At 42.7% G+C, this 24,591-nt stretch overlaps 1 protein-coding gene across 5 annotated transcripts in view; it reads right to left on the reverse strand.

The window, feature by feature from the left end:
• Positions 1–24,591, reverse strand: part of ANKRD12 (ankyrin repeat domain 12) — a 198,865-nt gene that overhangs the window by 23,823 nt on the left and 150,451 nt on the right. For all 5 annotated transcript variants that reach the window (XR_011314080.1, XM_069731056.1, XM_069731054.1 and 2 more), the window contains 4 exons: positions 24,305–24,505; positions 23,272–23,414; positions 11,276–11,423; positions 4,763–9,234 (listed from right to left, as the gene is read on the reverse strand). Coding sequence is in view for 4 of the 5 variants with exons in the window: in XM_069731056.1 (XP_069587157.1) it covers positions 4,763–9,234; positions 11,276–11,423; positions 23,272–23,414; positions 24,305–24,505 (4,964 nt within the window). In the remaining variant the exon portion in view is untranslated. The remainder of the gene's footprint in view (positions 1–4,762; positions 9,235–11,275; positions 11,424–23,271; positions 23,415–24,304; positions 24,506–24,591) is intronic.

Raw genomic sequence — 24,591 nt, forward strand, 5'->3', positions numbered from 1 at the left:
TCTAATGCTATCCAACAGCGAGGGTTGTTCAGCGCGCAGGACCTCATCCGTACAGGATTGGCAGAGCTTTTTCCCGTATGTTGATGGGAGTCTGGCCGTACACACTTTACATTTGCGTATTGACTTTTTAGGGTCGGAAACCTTTTCTCCCTAAGAGAGAGAGAGAGAGAGAGAGAGAGAGAGAGAGAGAGAGAGAGAGAGAGGGGGTTTGCTAAGCCACTTAGAGGTATATATCTACATATACATATATACATGCATGCACATATGTATATAAGGGATAGCTGGGCCCGACACCTGCTACTTTGGTAGGAGGGGGAACGCTGGCATCTGCAGATGCAGAGCAAGGGGGTCTGTCACCGTCCATGTCCGTCAGTGTTAACAGTCAGACAGCTTACCTTGCTACCCGGATCTCTTTATAAAGGATCGGTGGTCCCAGCATGTAGTGCTCCTCCCCCCACGTGTGGCCTGATTGGGGTGGGTCCTGGAACGCCCCCGAAACGCTGATTGTATTGCGTGCTGTTGCTGCTGGACGCCATTGCCGGCCGGCGTGCGCTCCCTGGAACGCTTCCTTATTGAACCGGAAGTGACGCGCGTTAACCCGGAAGTCATCAGGCCTCCGGCCACAGCCCGGGACACGCGCCACCTCCAGCGCTGCAGCCATGGGAGGAGGGAACCGGGGGGCTGCAGGAGGCCCCCGGCAAGCACGTCATCGCCCCGCATTACTCCCGAAGGGAGCGCCGGAGGGGCGGGAAGGTCCAGAGTCCCTCAGAAGAGAGGAGACGGGAGCGGCATTATTCAAGGAGGGAAGCCTGACCTTCAAGCCGCCCGGCCCTGGTAAGTGGAGCTCCGTCGCCGGCCACGGCAGCCCCTTCAGAATCTCTTCATGCCCCATAGGGGACAGGAAAACACTGGCGGTGCAGGAAGGGGAGGGGTATTTAACCTCTTGTGTTCCTGTCCCCTATTAGGGCGGGGAAGACATCCTCCGAAGTGGCTGTCGTGGAAGGTGACTAGAGAAATATGAGATACTCAACTGCTCCGGCATCCCTGGCTCCTTATCCTGTACAGATGGTCTCCGGGCACCGCAGCCTCTTCCACTGTCAGTGGTCACAGTTACCGCTCATTAGAGGAATGAATATGCGGCTCCACCCCTATGGGAGTGGAGTCCATATTCATAACTTTAATGAGCGGTACCATGTGACCGCTGAACAGGGGAAGAGCTGCGGCACCCGAAGACCATGGGACAGGCAGGGGGAGCGCCAGGAGCCCCGGAAGCAGGCGAGTATGTGACACTCCTCTCTTCCCCTCACCCGCCGACCCCACCGCCGATCATGACTCGAGTATAAGCCGAGAGGGGCACTTTCAGCCCTAAAATTTGGGCTGAAAATCTCGGATTATACTCGAGTATATACGGTAATCCCTTCAGTAAATGGTGCAAAGAGAAAAAAAAATATTAAACGATGCCAGAATTACATTCTTTTGAACCCCAAAATGATGTCAATTAAAAATTTTTTTTAGCTCGGTTGCAAAAAAAAAAAAACAAAAACCTCACACAGCTCCATATTCTGAAAAATTTAAAACTTTATGGCTCTAGGAAAAATGGCATCACGTGCAATTTTTTTTTTCTGCAAATGTAAATTTTTTTCCCCACTGCTTAAGAAAAAGAAAAACTATGCATGTTTGGCACCTCCGTAAGTGTACAGACCTGGACAATCATATTGCCACGTAATTTTTACTGCAAAATTAACACTGACTTAAAACACAAAACATAGGGGTGGAGCCGCATATTCATCACTGTAATGGGCGGCACCACGTGACCGCTAATACAGGAGAAGCTTGTTGCACATCGCCAATTAAGTGACACGTGCCTGGAATCAGTGTCTAATGCTCTATGTTATACTCCGATTAAATAGCAAAAACCTCGGTAAAAGGAGTTCTCCAAGAGCACAGATTTTCCTAGATTAGTTTGCGGACTCCATATTTAGAGCCCCAAACTGCTAGAAGATCAGAATCCCCCTCAAGTGATCCCATTTTGGAAATTATACCCCTTTGGGAATTTTTCTACAGGTGTAATGACAATTTTGACTCCATGGGCGTTTTCCAGAAACAAGCAGCAGTGGATGTTGCCTACTGAAAATTGTAAACTGCCGTTGTCGTGACCAGTACGTTGTCGTGACCAGAGCAAGCTTCTGGAGACATGCATTCGTAAGTTAGGAGGGCACTCATCACAGAAATGCCAAATGTGGACACTAACTATGTGCACACGTTCAGGATTTCTTGCAGAAATTTCCGGAGAAAAACCTGAAATTTTCTGCAAGAAATCTGCATGTGTTTTTTGCGCGTTTTTATCGTGTTTTTGGTGCTTTTTTTTTGGCGGATTTTTCCGGACATTTCCCAATGCATTATATAGTGGGAAATCCGCAAAAAAAACCTGCAAAATTAATGAACATGCAGCGTTTTGTACCGTGATGCGTTTTTTTAGTGGAAAAATGCATCATGTGCACAAAAATTGCGGAATTCATTCTAAATGATGGGATGCATAATGTATCCTGTTTTTTTTGCGGTTTTATAGTGAAAAAAACGCGAAAAATCAGCAACGTGTGCACACAGCCTAATGTGGTTTAGGTACACTGAGGCTCAAAAAGGAGGGGACATGTGGATTTGGGAGGGCAAAATTTGCTGAATTTCTTTTGAGGAGCCATTTAGCTTTTATAGAGCATTTGTGCTACCAGTAGTGTGGAAGCCCCCTATGTTTCTGTTATCAGACCTGAGAGGGGACTTGCTTTTTTTTAATGGATTGAGTTGAAGCTTTTATTGGGAACATTTTACATAACGTTTGGGGTCACATTTATCCTGTGCCCTATGCTGAGCACTTACTTGGGGATTTCCATCTAAATCTGAGTGAATCTATTCAGATGAAACCTTTGAGGGATACATTCACTATAATGAACCAGCAGAGTTACGCTGGACTCCTTCTGGCCTCTGTTCAACAGTGTTCTTTTCAAAGAAGCAGAAAACTGGCAGACGGCACTTTTATGCAATCCTAAAAACATGGACATTGCGGGATCACAGGCCCTATGGCATCCACAGTGCCTCCGTCTGCTTCATTATAGGGAATCTTCCGCCGGAGGTTCTGTTTGAATCACATATAACACATTTACACAGAACCCCCGATGTAAGCGCTCAGCACAGAGCACAGGATAAATGTGCGCAGAACCTTACTGCGATCTTTGGGAAGCATAATTAAAAAAAAAAAAAAAAACAACAGCAGGTGAAGAATTGGTTTTATTTTTTACACTGTTCCACGTGTGGTATAAGTGATTAGGCAACTTTATTCTTAAGGCAGGTCAGTGCAATTACTGGGATACCATATTTATATTGGGCTTTTAGGTTTGGCTGCTGTCACACACTAAAAAATGCTTTTTATTGCAAAAACTAGTTTTCGCATCACCATATTTTCAGAGTTATAATCATTTTGGCCAACACTCTTGTGAGGGCTTGTTTTATGCAGGACGAGTTGACTTTTTATTGGTAACATTTTCAGACATGACATTTTTTGATCGCTTTCTATACTGATTTTTGTGAGGCAGAATGAACAAAAACCAGCAATTCAGATTTTTTTTTTTTAGGGAGGAAGGGGTTATGTTGTTCCGCTTGTAGTAGAGCTGATGAGGCAGTTTTATTCTACAGGTCAGTACAGTTACAGTGATACCACAGTTACATCTTTTTTTTCATGTTTTGATGCTTTTACGCAATAAAAACTTTGATAGAGAAAATTATTTTTGCATCGCTTTATTCTGAGAGCTATAACTTTTTTATTTTTCAACTGATAGAGCTGGATGGCTGTTTTTAGCAGGACAAGATGACGTTTTCAGCGGTACCTTGAATATTTAAATTAATCTTTTTCATAGCGTTTTAATCCACTTTTTGTTTGGCGGTATGATAAAGCATTGCTTTTTGCCTTGTTTCGTTTATGGTGTTCACTATAGAGGTTAACTAGTATGACAATTTCATAGGTCTGGATGTCGTGGATGCAGAGATACCAAATGTGTACTTATTGTTTATATATATTTTTTTCATAAAAATATTTATTTATGGTCATCATGGTAACGATAGTGACCCCGCTTAACATTGCAGCGACTCCAACTCAAGCGCAGAAGGGTCGTCATCCCTCTGCTAGCTCCTGAAATGCTGCGATCGAGTTCGACAGCAGCATTTAGGGGTTTAAAGTGCAGGGAGCGGCACTTCATGCCGGGTGTCAGCATTAGCCGATAACCTGCGACGAATGCGTGCACAGCCCATCTGTGCCCAAAATCGCCGGGACATATCTATATGTCCAAGGTCAATAAGACCCACGTCACAGGGATGTATGGATATGGTAGGAAAGGGGTTATTTAGCAGATCCTATATCTAAGAAAAACATGGATTTCTTTGGGATAAGACATCGGATAGCAGATATCAAGGAATCATTTTATTCAACTTTTTATGACTTGCGCACCCATATTGACAGCTTAAAGGGGGATGACACTGCTGAGATTCCCTTTGGCTCATTGCAATGACTGGCCTGCTGGGTAAAATTTAACTTTGTGTTTACCTACTGCATCCCTCTAGTCATACCTTTTAGACTGCTAGTCAGAGTTAGCAATTCAGTTTTGTCTCATTGTTGGACATTTTGGGTTTACTAATCCTTAAGGAAAGGCTTGTGAACCATTTAAGTGCCCCATAAATAGATTAACAAAATAAGTATTTTAACAAAAATGCTTACCGTAGGTATGCACAGCTTGCTGAAGGGGTTTCCATCAAGCAGATATGAACCATTAAAGGTCACATACTCATCGTAGTACTGTGGTGCCTGAGGGATTACACTACACAACATCTTGCGTCTCTCCTCTACCTTCTTTCTTATATGGAGATACTCAAAGTACGGATTTGCTCTTTCAGACTGATATGGCTGAATATCATCGAGCTTCAGAGAATCTACAACAGCTGCTAGGGACTGCTGTGTCTTTTCCTTAGCTTGCTGTATTGAAGGATTGACAAGGCCTGGTTGGGGCACACGTGACATCTTCCTTTTCCGTGGATGATGAACTTGTACATCATCATCTTCAGATAAACGAATCCTCCCTCTTAACGCTATGGAGGTTTCAATGGCCTCCTTTTCTGAAGAGTTAGAGTAGGAAGTCTGAATCTGCTTATTCTGATTGGCTAACATATTTGCCCTGTTTCTTGTAATCCTCTGTGGAATTTCTTGTGGTTCTGTTTTCAGTTCCACATTTTCCTCTACTTCCATTTTGATAGACTGACTAAATTTCTGCATCTCTTCCTGAACAGAGATTGAATTATTTTCAGACGCACATTGTATTTGGTCAGGCTTTTTCAGAGTCATATCTCTTGAATGCACAGAACGGTTGACAGGAAAATGGGAATTGTCTTTTGGGGTTTCGGTTTGGAATGTTTTATCCAAATCAAGAGGACCTTTATTGTTAGGTACTGAAGGTACGACTTGCTCAGAAATGGGTTTACTTTCTTCATCAGTTTTATCTGTCAAAATATTTTCTTTTAACTCATCATTACTTTGAGTGTCTGCCAGTGCGTCATCTTTGTTTAGTGTTTTTTCTACAGGACAGTCCGAGAGCATAATTTTTATCTTTTCCACTGGATGAGAATTTTCTAAGAATGGATCAGGGGACTCTGTAGTCTTCTCCATTTGGGAAAGGTTTGGATCAACCTCAAATACATCTTGCCCTTTGACACATTTTGTGTTGGCACATGTATCCTGCTCTTTTATGAGGTTCTGTTTTTCTTTGAGTTGTGTAGGTTTTGGGGAATTTGGGGTTTCAGAAGCGGGATCATTTGTAACACTAGGGAAAGATGTGGAAAAAGGCAATGTACAAACTTCAGGTGTTACTAGTGTTAAGTTTTCTGGCCTAGGTGGGCGAGGATCCTGTGCTCCCTGTTTATCAACCTCGGTAGTGATGGGAGACTCATTTTCAGAACCAACCAATTTAGCAGATTCACTCTCTTGCAAAGTTGAAGGCATTTCAGTATGACAGCTTGGTTTATCTCCTGCAACAGGAGCAGGAGTTCCTTCAGAACCTGATAGTGTTTCTGGCTTTGAAGTATTCAAATCTGCAGTATTCTTACTAAAAGGTAAAGCCTTTCTACTGCTAGGATGGCAATTTGACAAAGTACCGGAAAAATCTTTCTCCGACGACGGCGATATTTCTGGGTTAGGAGACATGCAGTTATTTGGCATGGAAAGAGCTGTTGATGACGACTCCTGTAAAGTCCTTTCCAATACGGTTAATGGAGTTTTTTTATGTTCTACAAATGTAGCAGGCATGCTGCAGCGCCTCACTTCTACAACTGGCCTGCATTCACCTATTGCCAGCTTACTATCCTCAACAGAGACTGACCTGAGATAATTTGGCAGAAGTCTATTTGTCAAAGCTGGTTTAACACGATCAGGCAACTCAGGAAGGCTGTCTAATTCTCGGTCATGAACAGCCGGTGACTTTGCACTTGGCAAAAATGGTGACTGAGAGAATGACATTTGCGAATCTGATCCTTCAAGTGTAAAGTCAGAATCATATTCAATTGTAGGTCTTGGAGTAGTCACAGTAGCATGACAAGAGTCCTCAGAACTTGTAACTGAAATCATAGATATTGATCGGGAGCCAAGCCCAGTTTTTTCACCCTCAGATCTTGGAGACCTGGCAAGATTATTATTCTCTAAAATTAAGAGACTTTTTCCAGTATGTAACAGATTCTTGCCATCAACAGACTGTGACCTGCAGCTTGTAGCATCTTTCAAAATCTTATCTTTTGTACAGACATCTGACATTTCTGAACTTTTGGATCTCATTAGCTCTTTGCTTTTGGATGGTGTTTGAGTGTGTCTTTGCTTTTCTTTCTCCTTTACTTTACCAAGTTCTGTACTGTTCCGATGTCTGAGTCGCTCTTTCTCCTTTTGTTTTATTTTTTCTTTATGCTTTTTGTGCCACTGTTCAATTTCTAGATCTTTGAGACTCAACATTCGCTCAAAACTAGTTTGCATAAGGTCATCATTAACCAGAAGTTTATCTTTAGGGCGAGAATCTTTTAATAATTGTAATTTTGGTTTATATTTCTCAGTTTCAGGCTCTCTAGGTTTGATTTTTAATATATTTGTTTGCGTTTTGTCTTTATGTTTGTCTCTTTCTTTGTATCGATCAATGTCCTTTTCTTTGTCTTTCCGGTCACGTTCTTTGTAATCTGTAATTTTTTGTTGTTCATCTTTGTTCTTTTCCTTTACTACAGACATTCGTTCATGCAGGATTTTGCAGTTTTCATTGCCACCCTGCTTTCTGTCCTCCTGATTATACTTCCCACTAGTCCCAGCAGTAAACTCTCCATCCTTAGATTTTTCCTTCTTTTTGTATTCTCCCTCCCTACGTTTCTTTTTGTCTAATTTACTTGTATCCAGATCTTTATCAAATAGCTTTGTTTTTTTATCTGAAAAAGTTTTCTGTTCACCAATATGCTTATCCTTTTCAATCTTCTCACCCTTTTTTTCAAGTTTATCTTTTGACTTCTCTCTACTGGAAGAGCAGTTTTTAATTTTGTCATTTTCTTTTTGTATAGACTGTGAATGGATTTTGCATTTGTCAGCGCTTTCAGGTATTTCAGATTTCTCTCTATCAAATTTGTGATCTTGTTTTGCCTTTTTCTCCTTATCTGAACTTTTTTTATCCACCTCTTTTTCTTTAAATACCAGCCTTTTATCATTTTTTTCCTTGGCTTTTTTATCTGTGTCAGCTTCTCTTTCCAAGTTGGAAGAATCACCCTTGCTAATCACATTCGGTGACAAGATATCAGTTTCTTTCTCGAGAAAGAGATTACTACTATCTTTTTCCTTTTTTACATTTTCCTCCTGATCCTCCTTAGAACTTTCCTTGTTGTCATGATTCTCTTGAGATTTTTCATCTCCAATTGTATTTTTTTCCAGTTTGGCTTTTTTCTCCAGTGGTGAATTTTTGGATTCTATGATCAAAAATTCATCATCATTTTCATCACTTTTAAAAAAATTCTCTTTCCAAAATTCTCTATCAAACTCAATATTTCTTTGAGTATTTTTATTTTCTCTATGTTTGCTTTTCTCTCTTTCTGCATCAGGTTCTTTTTTTAGTTTGTCCTTTTCCCTTTCTTTATGTTTCACTTTGTGCTTCTTTAGTACTTTGCCTTCTTTATCTGCCTTTTTTGCAATACATTCTGGTGTCTCATATGAAGGGCTCTTGTCATCATCTTTGTTCTTGGTAACAGAGCTTTCTCCATACTCTGTAAAAAAGTCTTTTAGATGCTTACTTTTCTCCTTATACTTGGAATATGTGGTGCTTGAACTTTCCAGTGCATACTCAGGGCTCTGATCATCATGAAATAACTCTGGTTGTAATGACGACTCCAATCCACCAGGAGGTGAAACACACATTTTAGTGTTCTCCTGTTTCAGAGGTGTAGACTGCTTATCAACAAATGCATACGAATGCTTAGGTGATTTGCCAGGAGTGATCTGCAATAAATTCAATGACCCTTCATCCTTGGTACTTAAAGACATTCTAAATACGTCCTCATCTTTGGATCTGTCTAATGAATCTAAAGCAGAGCTCATCACTAAATTTACCACTTTCAGATTTTCTTTTTTATCTTGTTCCTGTTTTAATTCTTTGTTCTCCTTGTTCTTGCTTTGATTTTTCAATTTCCTCTTAACTTTACCCTTTTCCTTCTGTTCCTGGAAAACAGTGAATTCTCTCTTAAGCCGGACCTCAGAATTTAGGCTTTCTGATATTAGTCCCACTTTCTCAGGTAACAAATCGTCATCTGAACTATCAGAGCTTGTAAACAAAAGCCGAGAGGATTTTGGTTTCCGATTTTTATACAGCTTTGGAAAATCAATCTTCTCTTTCTTTAAATAAAAGTTTTCGCTTCCTTCAGAGGTCTCCTTTTTCATATCAATCTTGACTAAACCCTTGTCTTCTAGCATTTTAGTAAATTCTGCATCATCATCGTCATCATCATCCTCATCATCTTCATCATCGTCATCATCCTCATCTTTAAAAACATATTCATCAAGACCAGGAGTACAAGGGGTTCCTTTGACCGATATATGCTTGGATTCACTAATAAAAGACTCTTTGTCGCCCTCTGAGTCCAAGTTTTCATCCACACTGGACAAGTTGGTGAAATGTGGCTCTTCAGAGTCTGAAACAGAACACAGGTAAAAATAAAATTGATTATAACAAAGAAACCTAAATCAGAACCTTACTATGTATTCTAAAAATAAAATGGATGGCAAAATCTTAATACTAACCCAAATTATATAAAATCATAAATAAAACAGTATTTTCAACATTAATGGTGTTGTCTCATTGTTAAATGGGTAAATTTTAGGGTTGAGCGACCTTGACTTTTTTAGAGTCGAGCCGGGTTTCGCTAAACCCGACTATCTCAAAAGTCGAGTCGAGTGAAATCGGCCGATTATGGCGAAAAGTCGAGGATCGACAGAAACACGAAACCCAATGCAAAGCCAATGGGAAATTTTTTTTTTTTTCTCTTTTTTTTTTTCTCTCTCTCTCTCCCGTCCCTGAACTGAAAAGCTGGTGTTACACAGTGCAAATCGCTACAGCGCACAAGCGACAACATGGCGATAGGCGTCCACGCCCCTAAGACCTATGTCATCACTCTGCCCACGCCCCTTCATTGGCTGAAAAAAATGGCGCCAAGCGCTTCATACGAAACGCGACTTTGGCGCGAAAGTCGCTTACCGCATGGCCGACCCCACACAGGGATCGGGTCGGGTTTCATGAAACCCGACTTTGCCAAAAGTCGGCGACTTTTGAAAATGAACGATCCGTTTCGCTCAACCCTAGTAAATTTGCCAAGTGCTTGTAAAAGCAAGAAACTTCAATTTACCTCTAAATAAATATCTGCTCAGTTCAAGAATGGAAGGATTTTGAATTCTATACTGTATCGATTGTTGCCTGGGTTACCAGCCACAATTTCACAGGTAGGTTATTTCAGTAGTATGATTCATATCAAATATTTGTCTGTGTTTTCACATGGCCTAGATTCATGTACATGTGCTGCTGTGTTTCTTTATATCTATATGATACAGCTTGCAGCTTGCATGTGTTCACATTGGGAGTGCTGGTTGGCTTTTTTTTCTTTGTTTAGTGTATGGATGTGGCTGCATACAGACTGATCTTGCACTGGATGCAATTGTAGGTTTAGCCCAGAGTGACATGTTTGTCCAAAGTTGTAGGCTGGTGGCCCAAGAGTGGCATGTACAGTAGAGTAGGACCCATCAGGGGGAGATCACCTTGCCGTGGTTGATGGGCACACATGAATTGGCCAATTTATGCGCTAAGAATCTTCATTTTATCTATAACTAAGTTTTAAGAAAAAAATTTTTTTGAAATTTTTTTTTATGAAAAACTATTTTTCAGTAGTATGATTCATATCAAACATTTGTCTGTTTTCACATGGCCTAGATTCATGTACATGTGCTGCTGTGTTTCTTTATATCTATATGATACAGCTTGCATGTGTTCACATTGGGAGTGCTGGTTGGCTTTTTTTTCTATAATATATATATATATATCCTAAATCACAGCCACAAATCTATAAAGTGTTAGAGCGTGTCCTCCATATCTCGCATCAACTATTGCCTTCTTCTCCTCTGTGACCTTCCAAATCTCTATTCCCCAGTAGGTCCTTTAAATGGCTTCCAATTCCTCAGTGAATCCAGTTTAAATTGCCAACTGACTTACAAGGCTGTAAATAATCTGTCACTTCCATACAAATCTCTGGATACCTTCTTGCATATAATCTCTGGTCCTCACAAGATCTTCTCCACGATCGTCACCTAACCATCTCCAAGATTTTTTCCCAGAGCATCCCACATTTTCCAGAATTCAGTGCCTCTGCTTTTCCAAATGTCTTTTACAATTGAAACCCTCACACAACTTGAAAACTCATTCTTTTCAAAAAGCCTACAGCCTGTAATAACACTGCAGCCACATTACTACCATTACAGCTGCTGCAACCCCCCGACCTACAGTCTCCATCCCCAATGCCTAGTAGATTGTAAGCCCATGTGGGCAAGGTCCTCTTCCCCTCTGTACCATGCGGTTACTGCCAGTGTTTGCACTGTTACTTCTTTATGCATCTCATATGTACACCCTCTGCACATGTACAGGACCATGGAACTAATCGTGCTTTAATTTTTTTTTTTTATTATTACCTGTATAACTTTCATCATCATCAGAAAGGGATACTTCCCGTTTCAGCAGCTGTTCAAGTTCTTCTGTCTCAGCCACATCAATTGGCCGAGCACCATGTTTGTTGGCCTGGAATGCATTGCCACCATGACGGAGAAGTAGCTTCACAATCTTCATCAATAAAACAAAAATAAATACACAAGCATAAATACATAAAATGCATGTATAAAAATATTCCAATAAGTTCTCACATCAAGCGATTATAATGCAAAGAATTGCAGCTCATGTGCTTGGTACCAAAGATCTTATCTGACATTTAGTTGGGTCCAGAAAGATTTAGACAGTGACAGATTTTGGTATTTTAGCAGTTTACCAAAGCATATTCAATATAGTTATATAATCAATATGGGCTTAAAGTTCATGGTTTAGGAATTACATAACGCTATAAAAACTCATTAAAAACGCATACATCATGTATTCTATCATTTAGAATGCATTCTGCACGTTTTGTGCACATGGATGCGTTTTTTTCCACGGAAAAAACGCATTGCGGTAAAAAAATGAGCATGTTCATTATTTTTGCGGATTTTCTGCGTTTTTCCCGCAATTCTATGTATTTGGGAATAAACGCGGAAAAAAAAAGAAAGAAAAAAAACACGCGAAAAAAACGCATGCGGATTTCTGGCAGAAATGTCCGGTTTTTGTCAGGAAAATTTCTGCAAGAAATCCTGACGTGTGCACATACCCTTAAAGTCACTTTGAGGGGTGTACATGACAGAAAATACCCAAAAGTGACACCATTCTAAAAACTGCACCCCTCAAGGTGCTCAAAACCACATTCAAGAAGTTTATTAACCCTTTAGGTGCTTCACAGGAACTGAAGCAATGTGGAAGGAAAATTTATTTTTTTTTTTACACATTTTACTTCAGAACCAATTTTTTTTATTTTCACAAGTGTAAAAAGTGAAAATGAACGACAATTTGTTGCGCTATTTCTCCTGAATACACCGATACCCCATATGTGGGGGTAAACCACTGTTTGGGCGCACGACAGAGTCTGGAAGGGAAGGAGCGCCGTTTGACTTTTTCAATGCAGAACTGGCTGGAATTGAGATCGGACACCATGTCACGTTTGGAGAGCCCCTGATCTTCCCAAACTGTGGAAACCCCCCACAAGTGACACCATTTTGGAAACTAGACCCCTTAAGGAACTTATCTAGATGTGTGGTGAGCACTCTGAACCCCCAAGTGCTTCACAGAAGTTTGTAACGTAGAGCTGTGAAAACAAAAAAAAAATCTTTTTTTTTTCCCCCTCAAAAATGATTTTTTTAGCCCGCAATTTTTTATTTTCCGAAGAGTAACAGGAGAAATTGGACCCCAAAAGTTGTTATCCAGTTTGTCCTGAGTACGCCGATACCCCATATGTGGAGGGGACCACTGTTGGTGACCCCATTTTGGAAACTAGACCCCTCAAGGAGATTATTTAGATGTGTGATGAGCAGTTTGCGCGCCCAAGTGCTTCACAGAAGTTTATAACACAGAACCGTGAAAATAAAATAATTTTTTTCCACAAAAAATGATTTTTTTAGCCCCCAATTTATTTTGCCAAGGGTAACAGGAGAAATTGGAAAAGTTGTTGTCCAATTTGTCCTGAGTACGCTGATGCCCCATATGTGGGGGTAAACCACTGTTTGGGCAGATGGTAAAACTCAGAAGGGAGGGAGCACCATTTGACTTTTTAAACGCAAACTTGGCTGGAATCAATGGTGGTGCCATGTCGCGTTTGGAGACCCCCTGATGTACCTAAACAGTGGAAACCCCCCCCAATTCTAACTCCAACCATAACCCCAACACACCCCTAACCACAACCCTAACCCCAACACACCCCTAATCCTAACCCTAATCCCAACCCACCCCTAACTACACACCTAACCCTAATCCAATCCCTAACCCTAATCCCAACCCTAACCCCAACCCTAATCCTAACTTTAGCCCAACTCACTTTAGCCCAACTGTAACCCTAATGGGAAAATGGAAAAATATTTTTTGCTTATTTCATTATTTTTCCCTAACTAAGGGGGTGATAGAGGAGGGGTTACCGCCAGCAGCCGAGACCCTGGAGAAAATCCAACTCTGGGGGCGCTATACATTTTTCCACAGAACTGTTAATTAACGGCGCTGTGGTTTAAGTACCCTTAACTACCACCATTAAAAAGGAACCTGTCACCCCCCCATGCGTTTTTAACTAAAAGAGCCATGTTCTGTAGCACTAATGCTGTGAAGGTGGCTCTTTTTTTGGGGGGTCCCTTCCAACGCTGCAATATCACTTTTTATAATTTGCCTGCCATACCTTTAGTCTTTCCACCCCCGGACAAAAATGCCTCCCAGCCATCACTCAGCCCCTCCGAGCGCTGGGTGCCGCCTCCTCTGCCTTCATTAGCGTTCCCGGCGCCTGCGCTGTAAGTTCCCATCATGTCATATGAGTCGAAGGGCAGCGCAAACTGCACATGCCCGAAAAAGGAACTTACAGCGCAGGTGCCGGGGACCATAATGAAGGCAGAGGAGGTGGCGCCCGGCACACGGAGGGGCTGAGTGATGGCTGGGAGGAGTTTGTGACCGGAGGGAAAAGACGTGCCCCCCGGACAGACTAAAGGTATGGCGGGCAAATTATAAAAAGTGATATTGCAGCATTGGAAGGGACCCCCCCTCCCCCCCATAAAAAAGAGCCACCTTCACAGAATGCATCATTAGTGCTGCATAAGGTGTCTCTTTTAGTTAAAAACGCTGGGGGGGGGGGGTGGAGGGTGACAGGTTCCCTTTAAAAAGGTGTATCGGCAATCGTTAAGAGGTTAAAAAATTGTTTGCAACACCAGAAGCAACACAAGCTACAACAAGTGTGGCTCAGACTGCAATAATGCGAGATCATTGCATGATACTAAAAACTACACCATCGCCTAGTCTGCAACTGGGGTGCAAAAGTCTTTGAAGATCTAATAGTTGTTCATTTTGATAAAAGTTAGGCGTCCTACACTTTCAGGGGACAGCCGGATGTGCTAAGTCAGGACACCACCAGCAGTGCTGAAGACACGTTCTGAGAGAACACTTGCTGCCGGGCGTGACAAAACCGTCTAGGAGTGACAGGCGAGCTTAGGTCACGCTTTCATTTTTAAAGACCAAAATGCAAAAGGGTCCAAACCCCCTGATGGCACTGATATTGAGCTCCAGATACTCCTGCACATCCTCTCCAGTCGCTCACATGTCAGACATGTCAGACTTGCGCTGGTGCACTGGCTGCTCTAAAAAAAAAAATAAAAAAAAATAAAAAAAAAATGTGTGAAACTACTCACAGAAATTGGTTATGACACTTATACTGCTGCTGCTAATGGTTATGCGATGGCTTCTTGACATTCCCAGGGTTGGACGTCTAGAACTGCGATGCACACTGTGCCCTCGCTGCTGTCTTGGGGAAAAACACTCCTAAGATTGTCTACAAGTGTGTTTCGATATTCCAGCATGCACGCGTTCCTTTCCAGCGGGGAAAACATCTGGCTAAAATTACTCTTGTACCATGGATCTAACAGAGTGGGAACCCAGTAATCAGAACCATTTCTAACCCCAAGTATACGGGCATCATATTGCTGATAGCGCAGAAAGGAAGGTGCTCATGTGTTGGGCACTTCCATGAGGTCCAAATCCATAGTGTGATGGTAAAAGGGCAACACAAGTTTGCTTCCTCCGCCCCCTCCCGCCAATAACGAACAAGAGGGGATCATTATCCTCTTCATCTCCTGACAGTTAAGCGTCCATCACCTCTTCCTCCTCTATTTGATCCTGGGTTCCTGCACCTTCACTAACAGTTTGTCTGGTAACATGAGCCCCCCTCAATCGCTGTAAGCCACCCCACCATTGCACCAATCTGCGTAATGACAGTAAGGAAGTTTGAGATATTGTTATCCCTTCCATTCTCCTTTGCTTCCACCTCTTCCCGTAGACTATTCAAAGTGTGCTCCAGCATGTAGATGAGCGGAATAATGATGCAGATGATGGCATAGTCAGCGCTAACCATCGTAGTAGCCATTGTAAGCTTGCGAGCAGGGCCCTCATTCCTCTTGGTATCTGTTGATCTATGTGTTGTTATGCTGTAATGTCTATTATCTGTACAAGCCCCCTCTAAAATATAAAGTGCTACGTAATATGTTGGCACTATAGAAATAAAAATTATTATTATATTACAAAACTGTGCAGAAGGGTGCAGAGGTCCTTTATCTGTGCCCATTCCACAAGCGTGGATTTGCACCACATCTGTACTCCATTAGCCCAGACTAAGCAAAAAGGATATACTGCATCAGGGCTTTGTCGCTGCTGCCATGGTCTCTGCAACATGTGCAGAGTGGAATTCCACCAAGTCAGAACATTGCAAATCAAACTTTTAACTGGTAGGCCGAAAGAACCCCTGTAGCGATGCAAGTCGATGACCTGCGGGGTGTGATCATCAGAAGGGAGAACACAGCAACCGTGCTTTCTGCAGCAGGGCATCTAGGCCAGGATAGTAGTGGATAAACTGCTGTCCCAGCAGGTTGAGGACGTGATCCATGAAAGGTAGGGATGTGATGCTGCCCTGGCGTAGGGCCGCCACCAGGTTTGCACAGTTATCGCAAATGGCCTTCGCTAGCTACAGGTTCAGTGGAAATATTAGAAGACTGACTAGAACTTTCAAGCTAATGTGAACAGGTGCATAGTTAGAACAGCCACCTCCATATACAATATTACAAACAAGGAGTGCAATTTTTTTGTATATTGTATATGGAGGTGGCTGCTCCTAGTATGTACCTGTTCACATTAGCTTGGAAGTGCCAGTCAGTCTTTTGTTATTTGTATGTTAGCTCTCTGACAGAGCACTCCGCCCTTCAATATGTGGTGGTTTTAATTACAGCAGCATCCTACCTGCCCATAAATACAGGCTTTTGAGAGAGGTATCCACATTTACACATTTACCCAGGAATTCATACTTCAGCCTGAGGGTATGTTTCCACGTTCAGGAAACGCTGCGTGTTTGACGCTGCATAGAGACGCAGCGTCAAACACGCAGCGTCCAGATGTTACAGCATAGTGGAGGGGATTTAATGAAATCCCGTCTCCACTATGCGTGGTAACACGCATCCGGCGACCCTGCGATTCTGGACATGCGGCACGTCTTTTTAGATCGCAGCATGTCCGTTTACCGTTTTCATTGCGTCCGTTGACGCAACACAGGGTCCTATGTGTGGGGTGCGATGATACCGGATGTGTGCAATGAACACATCCGGCATCATCGCGTCCCCTGAAGGGGGCGGAGCAATTTTGCCGCTCCGTCCAAACTGCCGGCCATCCTGAACGTGGACACGTACCCTAAGAGGTATTCACACTAGTCACGTAATGTCCAGGCAGCGTGAGACCACCTTGTTGTTGGTTTCTGGGCATGCATGAATTGGCCAAATTATGTGCTACGCGTCTCAATTTATTCTTATTATACAGAGCAGTATTGCTCTTCATATTTAATATATTCCATGTGTACATGCTTTCGCATGACCGAGTGCAACCTTTTTTTTTGTATAGCCAGGTTCAGTGGAGACAGCCATAGCTCCAAATCAGCCTAGATAGCTGACCACAACTCTTGAGCTGTGCGACTGCAATCTCAATGCATATTAATTTGAGCACTGCTTGATTGCGGTGAGTCATGGCTAATGCAGTACAGAAGTGGGGGATTCTATCTGCACTGCTGGAACACGTGTCTGATTAAGGGAGAGGCTGAGGGCACAGGTGGAAGCCCTAGAGGAAATGGTGGCCCTAGAGGAGGTGGCAGAGGTAGAAGCAGTGGTGGAAGTGTTAAACACAGAGGTTTGTCCTGCAAGCCTTGGGGCTTGAAAGACTTGTCAGTGGTGAAATTAAAGAAGTAATGGCGACTGGGCAACTGGTACTGGGCACTGCGACGGCCATCAACTCTCTGAAACCGTCTGTATCTACCAGGCGTAAAGGCAGCATTTCCATGGCCAACAGACTGGAATTGGTGGAGTTCAAGCTCTTCGCTTTTGCATGTGTAGGAGGAAACATTCTTTTATCTGACCACAACTGCGGTACAGAGGGCTGGCTGTGGTGCTGAGAGGGTGTGGAGTACGGAGAACAGGGCAAACTGATGGAATGTGATTGAGGTGCAGGCAGAGAGATTATGGTGGATTGAGAAATGTGATGTGCTAGGTGACAAAAAAACAAACAAACAAAAAAAAAACACTAGTCATGTCCACTTCCCTAACAGCTGGTGGCTCACTCACCCTGACTGTAGGGGATAAACAAGTGGAATTTTTGCAGCTGGAAACCTGTGAGAAGATTTGGCATGGTGATCGAGGAGGAAGAAGCATCACATGTGGTTGATGGGATGGTCAATGGTTGGCGAGGCATGCTAATCTGCATTTTAGTGCATTAAGATACCCAGCATGTTGTTCGCGCATGTGCCAGTTCCTGCATGTCATCAAATTATTGCAATTTTTTCTTCTACTGAGGTTTTTTGTGTGCAAATTTGTCAGATAACGCGAGTTGGGACATCCTTTGCAGTCTCAAAAATGGCCCGGGTTAGGCAACTCTTGCCGCCCCCTGCAAACTGCACAATCACGACCGATACTGGCCTCAGGCAGAGTTGGGGCTGATGATTCAGTGCTTGTCGTTGGGTTACATCACTTCGTGTCTGTGTGGGAAGCCGCAACGTAACCTCAATCATACTCTCTATTCTCATACTCCTCACCCTGAGAGTCACCCTTCTCCTCTTCCTGCACTGACACCACAGTACAGTACAGTCAACATGCACCTCTGGTATCCGAGTCTCATCAGGATCACCTTCACCCCCAATGGATAAGGTCTGGTGATGAGGGTCTGGATTCAGCTCGGACCCTACTTCGTATGGCCTCAGATCCAGCTGAAAAAAAATTTTGGGCATCGATACAGATGCTTTCTTCCTCTAGATTCTGTGAATCTTCAGAGCACACCACTGATACCCAGTAAACAGAATGTGCGAACGGCTCATCTGTGGTTCCCCACAGTGAGTTGGGTGTTTGGAAATTTGTGACACGGGGTGGTAGGCGGGGGAACATTTTTTCTGCACGTCGGAAAATCGGTCAGCGACGTATCCTGCACTTCCCGTCACTGCCATGTAGCATATTGCCCAGCCACGTAGCATATTGCCCAGCCACGTAGCATATTGCCCAGCCACGTAGTATACAGCACAGAGCCACGTAGTATACAGCACAGACACATAGTATACTGCCCAGTCACGCAGTATATTGGCCAGTCACGTAGTATATTGCCCAGCTACGTAGTATATTGCCCAGCCACGTATGTAACAGGTTAAAAAATATAAAAGAAACATATACTCACCCTCCAAGGGTCCCTTGTAGTCCTGTCGCCTGTGTGCGGTGCACGCGGCAGCTTCTGGTCCCAGGGTTGGTATGAGCGCAGGACCTGTGATGACGTCGTGGTCACGTGACCCTGACGTAATGGAAGGTCCTTCTCGCATAGCATCTTTGGAACCGAAACCTGCCGCTTGCACTGCCGAGGACAGGACGCACGTCGGAGGGTGAGAATAACCTTTTTTTTTATTATTAATTAAAAAAAAATAGTAAAAAGTTGGTCACACAGGGTTAATAGCTGCGTAACTGGAGTGCATCACACCGCGCTCCGGTAACGCTGGCATTAACCCTGTGTGAGGGCTGACTGGATGGGAGTATGGAGCTGGCACTGACTGCGGGGAGGAAAGAGCGGCCATATTGCCGCCGGACTGTGGCCGTCGCTGATTGGTCGTGGCAATGGTCGTGGGCGTTTTGCCACGACCAATCAGCGACTTGGATTCCATGACAGAGGCCGCGACCAATGAACATCCGTGACAGAAAGAAAGACAGAAGGACAGACAGAAAGACTGAAGTGACCTTTAGACAATTATATAGTATATCTACTATATAATTGTCTAAGGGTCACTTCAGTCTTTCTGTCTGTCCTTCTGTCACGGATATTCATTGGTCGCGGCCTCTGTCTGTCATGGAATCCAAGTCGCTGATTGGTCTCGCCAGCTGCCTGTCATGGCTGCCGTGACCAATCAGCGACGGCCACAGCCCGATTAGTCCCTCCCTACTCCCCTGCAGTCAGCGCCCGGACCATACTCCCCGCAGTCACCGCTTACACAGGGTTAATGCCAGCGGTAACAGACTGCGTTATGCCACAGGTAACCCACTCCGTTACCACTACTAGTTTTTACGATTGATGCTGCCTATGTAGTGTCAATAGTAAAAACATCTAATGTTAAAAATAATAAAAAATTATATACTCACCTTCCGCCGCCTTTCCCGCTCCTGGCTACGCTCTGGTGACCGCTCCATGCAAGCTGCAGGTTCCGGTGGCAAGGATGGTATGGGAGAAGGACCTGCAATGACATCACGGTCATGTGACCGCGACATCATCACAGGTCCTGCGCGAGAACGACCTGCCATGATGTCACGGTCATGTGACCGCGACGTCATCACAGGTCCTGCGCGAGAAGGACCAGCCATGACGTCACGGTCATGTGACCGCGACATCATCACAGGTCCTGCGCGAGAACGATCTGCCATGATGTCACGGTCATGTGACTGAACTACAAGGGGCCCTCGGAAGGTGAAAATATGTTTATTTCCTAACCTGTGACATACGTGGCTGGGCAATATACTCCGAAGCTGGGCAATATACTACGTGGTTCTGTGCTGTATACTACGTCGCTGTGCAACATACTACTTGGCTCTGTGCTGTATACTACATCACTGGGCAATATACTACGTCACTGGGCAATATACTAAGTGGACATGCATATTCTAGAATACCCGATGCATTAGAATCGGGCCACCATCTTACGTACTTACGTAATGTTATATATATATATATATATATATATATATATATATATATATATATATATATATATATATATATATATATATATATATATATATATATATATATATATATATATATATATATATATATATATACATACACACACACATATATATATATACATCCAAACATAGACTAAGTATGAACAGGTGCTGAACCTAGAGTCGCCAACTCGTATATAGTTATGTAAATAAGGCAGCACACTGAAGCGCTAGAACATGCAAACTTGAAACACGAAATTTGAACTGCATTACTGCACTAGAAATATGAAAAATGAGAGCGTTTAGCGCATAAAAATGGCCAATTTTATGTGTACCTGGTAGCCCCTTTACGGCATCTCTCTTATACCAGGTCCTAAACTTGCCTTACCTCGCTGAGAATAAACGTCTCCATCTGAATGGGTACATGTGAAACCTCTTCCTAGACTAAAATTCTCTCTCTCTGTGGAGGGGTATTGGACCCCCGCCTCCTAGCCACAGGTGTTTTAATTACAGTAGGTCTGAAATGTACAGGGTTATACTTTCTGCTCAGATTCAACCAAATTGATGAGACAGCGCTTCACAGTACAGATGGACAATGATAAACATTGTATTTTTTGTTTCTTAAGGCAAAGAAGTGGAATATTCTGCAATGGCCAAGTCACTAGACCTCAACACCAATGAGAATGCTTTTCACATGCTTCAAGGGAACCTGTCACCCCGTTTTTTTTTATATAAAAATAGCGCTAAATAGGGGCAGAGCTGTGCTTTAAATTAGTGTATTTTTGGAGCTTTTATTCCCCACCTATGCTGCCGAAATACCTTTGTAAAGTCGCCGTTTTGGGCTGTCACTCACGCTGGTCTGGTCATATGGGCGTGGTGACAGCGCTCTTTCTCCCCCAGATCTCCGTTGGTGGCGTAGTGGTGTGTGCATGCCCAGCAGGCGAATCCAGTGCGCAGGTGAAGGAAAAAAGCGCGATCTGCGCTATTCCACGGTTTATTGGTGGGCGCAGCCATCTTTGTGAGGCCGCGCGTGCGCAGATGGTACTTCTCGGCTTCCCGGGGCTTCAGGAAAATGGCCGCGGGATGCCGCGCGTGCGCAGATGGAGATCGCGGCAGCCATTTTCCTGAAGCAGAATTCGCATCTCACCCAAAACGGCGACTTTACAAAGGTATTACGGCAGCATAGGTGGGGAATAAAGGCTCCAAAAATACACTAATTTAAAGCACAGCTCTGCCCCTATTTAGCGCTATTTTTATATCATCTTGAAAAAACGGGGTGACAGGTTCCCTTTAAGACAAAACTTAAAGCAGAAAGACCCACAAACAGCAACAACAGAAGAGTCAGCTGCAGTAACAGCCAGGAAAAGCATCACAAAGGTGGAAATCCAGCGTTTGGTGACGTCCAGAGCTTCGAGAATGCAGACATTGTTTGAAAAGGTTTCTCTACAAAGTAATTAAAATGACATTTATGGTAAATTTAATATGTTTAATTACTTTTGAGCCCCTGAAATGAGGAGGCTTTGTAGAAAGACGGTTGCAATTTTTTTAACGTTTCACGGGATATTTTTGTTCAACCACTAATTAAAACTCTACACTTCAAGGGTACCTGTTAGGCTCCCCGTGCCCCCAGAACCACCAGCAGTTGCATCTGCACATGTAAATACCCTGCCTAACAGTTCTTGTAGTGCATTACACACAAAGTATTCTAAACTCCATTTATGATCTGTAAATGATGCCTATGACTAGTCAATGGGGCGATAAGTGTTCCCACACTAGTTGGCACACTTTGCATGTTATTACGCCCCTGAGGGCATGATAACATGACTTACAAGAGCTGGGGTCATAGCAAGCATTACACATACCTCGCACATACGCGCGGCTTCTTCCCCTCACTTCATTGATCCTCTGAAGCCAGGTGTAAGCAACCCGGCTACAGAGAGGCGCATGGTAGTGCAGAAGACTTCTGATCACACACAGTGCGGCTTATGAATATATTGGTGACGTTTTCCAGATCACTTTGTAACAGATGACTGGTTCATCAGGTGTGCTCACTAGTCAGATTGTCCAGAGCCCCTATTTCCACTTTAGTCTCAATAGTGATGTGTGGAAGGAGTTTGAGATGGTCAAAAATGAAAAGTTTTTTCTCTAACTGGAAACTAATTTCCTAATTTGATTTTTGCCTCCTAAAGTTTTTTCGCTGGATAGCGCTTGCATTAGGTGCGGTTTCAAAAATGTATTTTTATTTTTTTTACACCACGCATTTTAAAGTTTTTTTTTTAGGTTTCTTCTAGAAAGGACCCTTTCACAAAACATCCACTGTGTGCAGTGTTAGACTTGCACACTATACAAATCCTCATTTGCCTGAAAGTAACTGGAAAAAAAACCCCAAAGAGCAAGAGATACAATTTAATTGTAATGCATAAAAAAAAAAAAAAAAAAAAAAAAAAAAAAAAAGAGCTCCATATTTACCAAGGAACCCACTTGGAGAGATCACAGCCACAACAGACAGCGTACAACACAGGGAGCAGAATTTCGAAGAAGTTTATTCCGCCATAGAAAGCACAATGTTTTCAACCCATACATTTTTCACACTTGAAAAAGACTCATGGGTTGAAACGTTGTGCTTTCTATGGTGTAATAAAATTCTTTTAAATTCAAAACCCTGGATTGGACGCGGTCTACACTTCTTTGGTTGCCGTGTAAAGGGATGTCCACAATACCAACCATTAAAAAAAAAAAAACTAAAAAAAACTGGTGACAAATGCACAAGTTTACACGAACCATAATTAGGCCATGTTGGTTAAACATTACATGAAACAAACAAACAAAAAAATCAATACAAAATCCAATATTCCACTTGTGATCCAATTATTTTAGACACAGTTCATTTTCATCTTGTGTTTCCATTCAGTCCCATTACACACCAAAAACTACCGACTTCAGGTTCCATCAAAGTGTTTATTTGGACACGCGAAACCGTTTTATTCTGCCTCCTCAAATAGGACACAACCTGATAGAACCAGACAGACGTGCGTCTCACAAGAAAGAAAAAAAAAAAAAAAAAAAGAGGAAACCCTAGAATTACTTACATCTCTGTGCCCACTGCTTGCTGCATCGTGAAGAGGTGTATCATCATCGAGCCCCTGCGTATTCACATCAGCTCCCGCTGCTATCAAAAGTTTTGCAACATCATAATATCCCATATTACAAGCTTCGTGTAGAGGGGTCCAACCTGAAAAGTGTAAATTCTCATAATTATTATGTTATCTTAATGGTTTCTAAACAAACCTGTTCACCTGTGTTATACACCAGGGAACACACAGATTTATCAAAACAAAAATCAACCACTGACTTTTTTTTTTTTAAATAAATAAATAAAAATAAAACACTGTGGTATTGATTCATTAAGGCTGGTATTGAATTTGGTGCATCTTCTCAGTAGCAAGCACTTTGCCATAGATGCTAGTCCAGTCAAAAACAGGAGTAGCATTTCTGGCATAAGAACCTGCTGGCACTTTTGCAGGATTTAACAGGCAGGCGCAGCCACAAGTCGACCCGGTTACACCCCAGTTCTGCCCATTTTGGCAAAAATCCTTAAAACATTTTTGTGCAACTCTGCATTGCACAAAAATTTGAAGACTTTTCAAGGCAGTTTATGTCAATTTCTATGCGATTTGATGAAATCACCCTCCAACTATTTAACTCTCTGGCAGAATGTACTAAAATTTTGTGCAGAAATAATTGCAGTCAGCAAATGCTTAGATTGAGCAGATATTGCAAGACATGAATGGAAACAAAAAAAGGACATTTCCAATGTAAACTGAATTTCCATTTTATTTCTATACAACACAGTCAGACTCAAAAATGTTATTCCCAAACAAGTTATCCTAATTGACAGGATAAGGAATAACCTGCCGATTGCTGGTATCTGACCAATCATACCATTCATGACAAGGCTGTAAAGCCCCATTCCCTGGATAGTTGGAGATTCCCACAGTCAGTACCCAGCAAACAGCAAGTTATCCCCTGTTCTAGAGATAGTGGATAGCGTTATCCCAAAACAACAAGTTAACATTCAATTTCCAAAAACTTCTCTTCTAGCAAGCATTTCTCTAATCTTACCTGCAAAATCTTTAACCTTGACATTGGCGCCTAGACGAATAAGTTCCTTTACTTGACTTATGTCTCCTCGTATAGCTGCCATGTGCAATGGAGTTTCTCCGCGCTCGTTTCTTTTATTTACTTTGTCCTTTTGTCTTGTTGAGGATGTTGGAGTTTTTTTCTGAGTTGGTGTTGCCTGAGAGGGGTGATTTGGGGTAGACTCTGTGGACAAATAGGAGTTAAATCATTAAACCTGTAGATGGGACATGTGAATTAATCCATCATATTTATTGATTTTCTATCACTTT

The sequence above is a fragment of the Ranitomeya imitator genome, chromosome 6, assembly GCF_032444005.1.
Source record: "Ranitomeya imitator isolate aRanImi1 chromosome 6, aRanImi1.pri, whole genome shotgun sequence".
In the NCBI taxonomy this organism is placed as follows: Eukaryota; Metazoa; Chordata; class Amphibia; order Anura; family Dendrobatidae; genus Ranitomeya; species Ranitomeya imitator.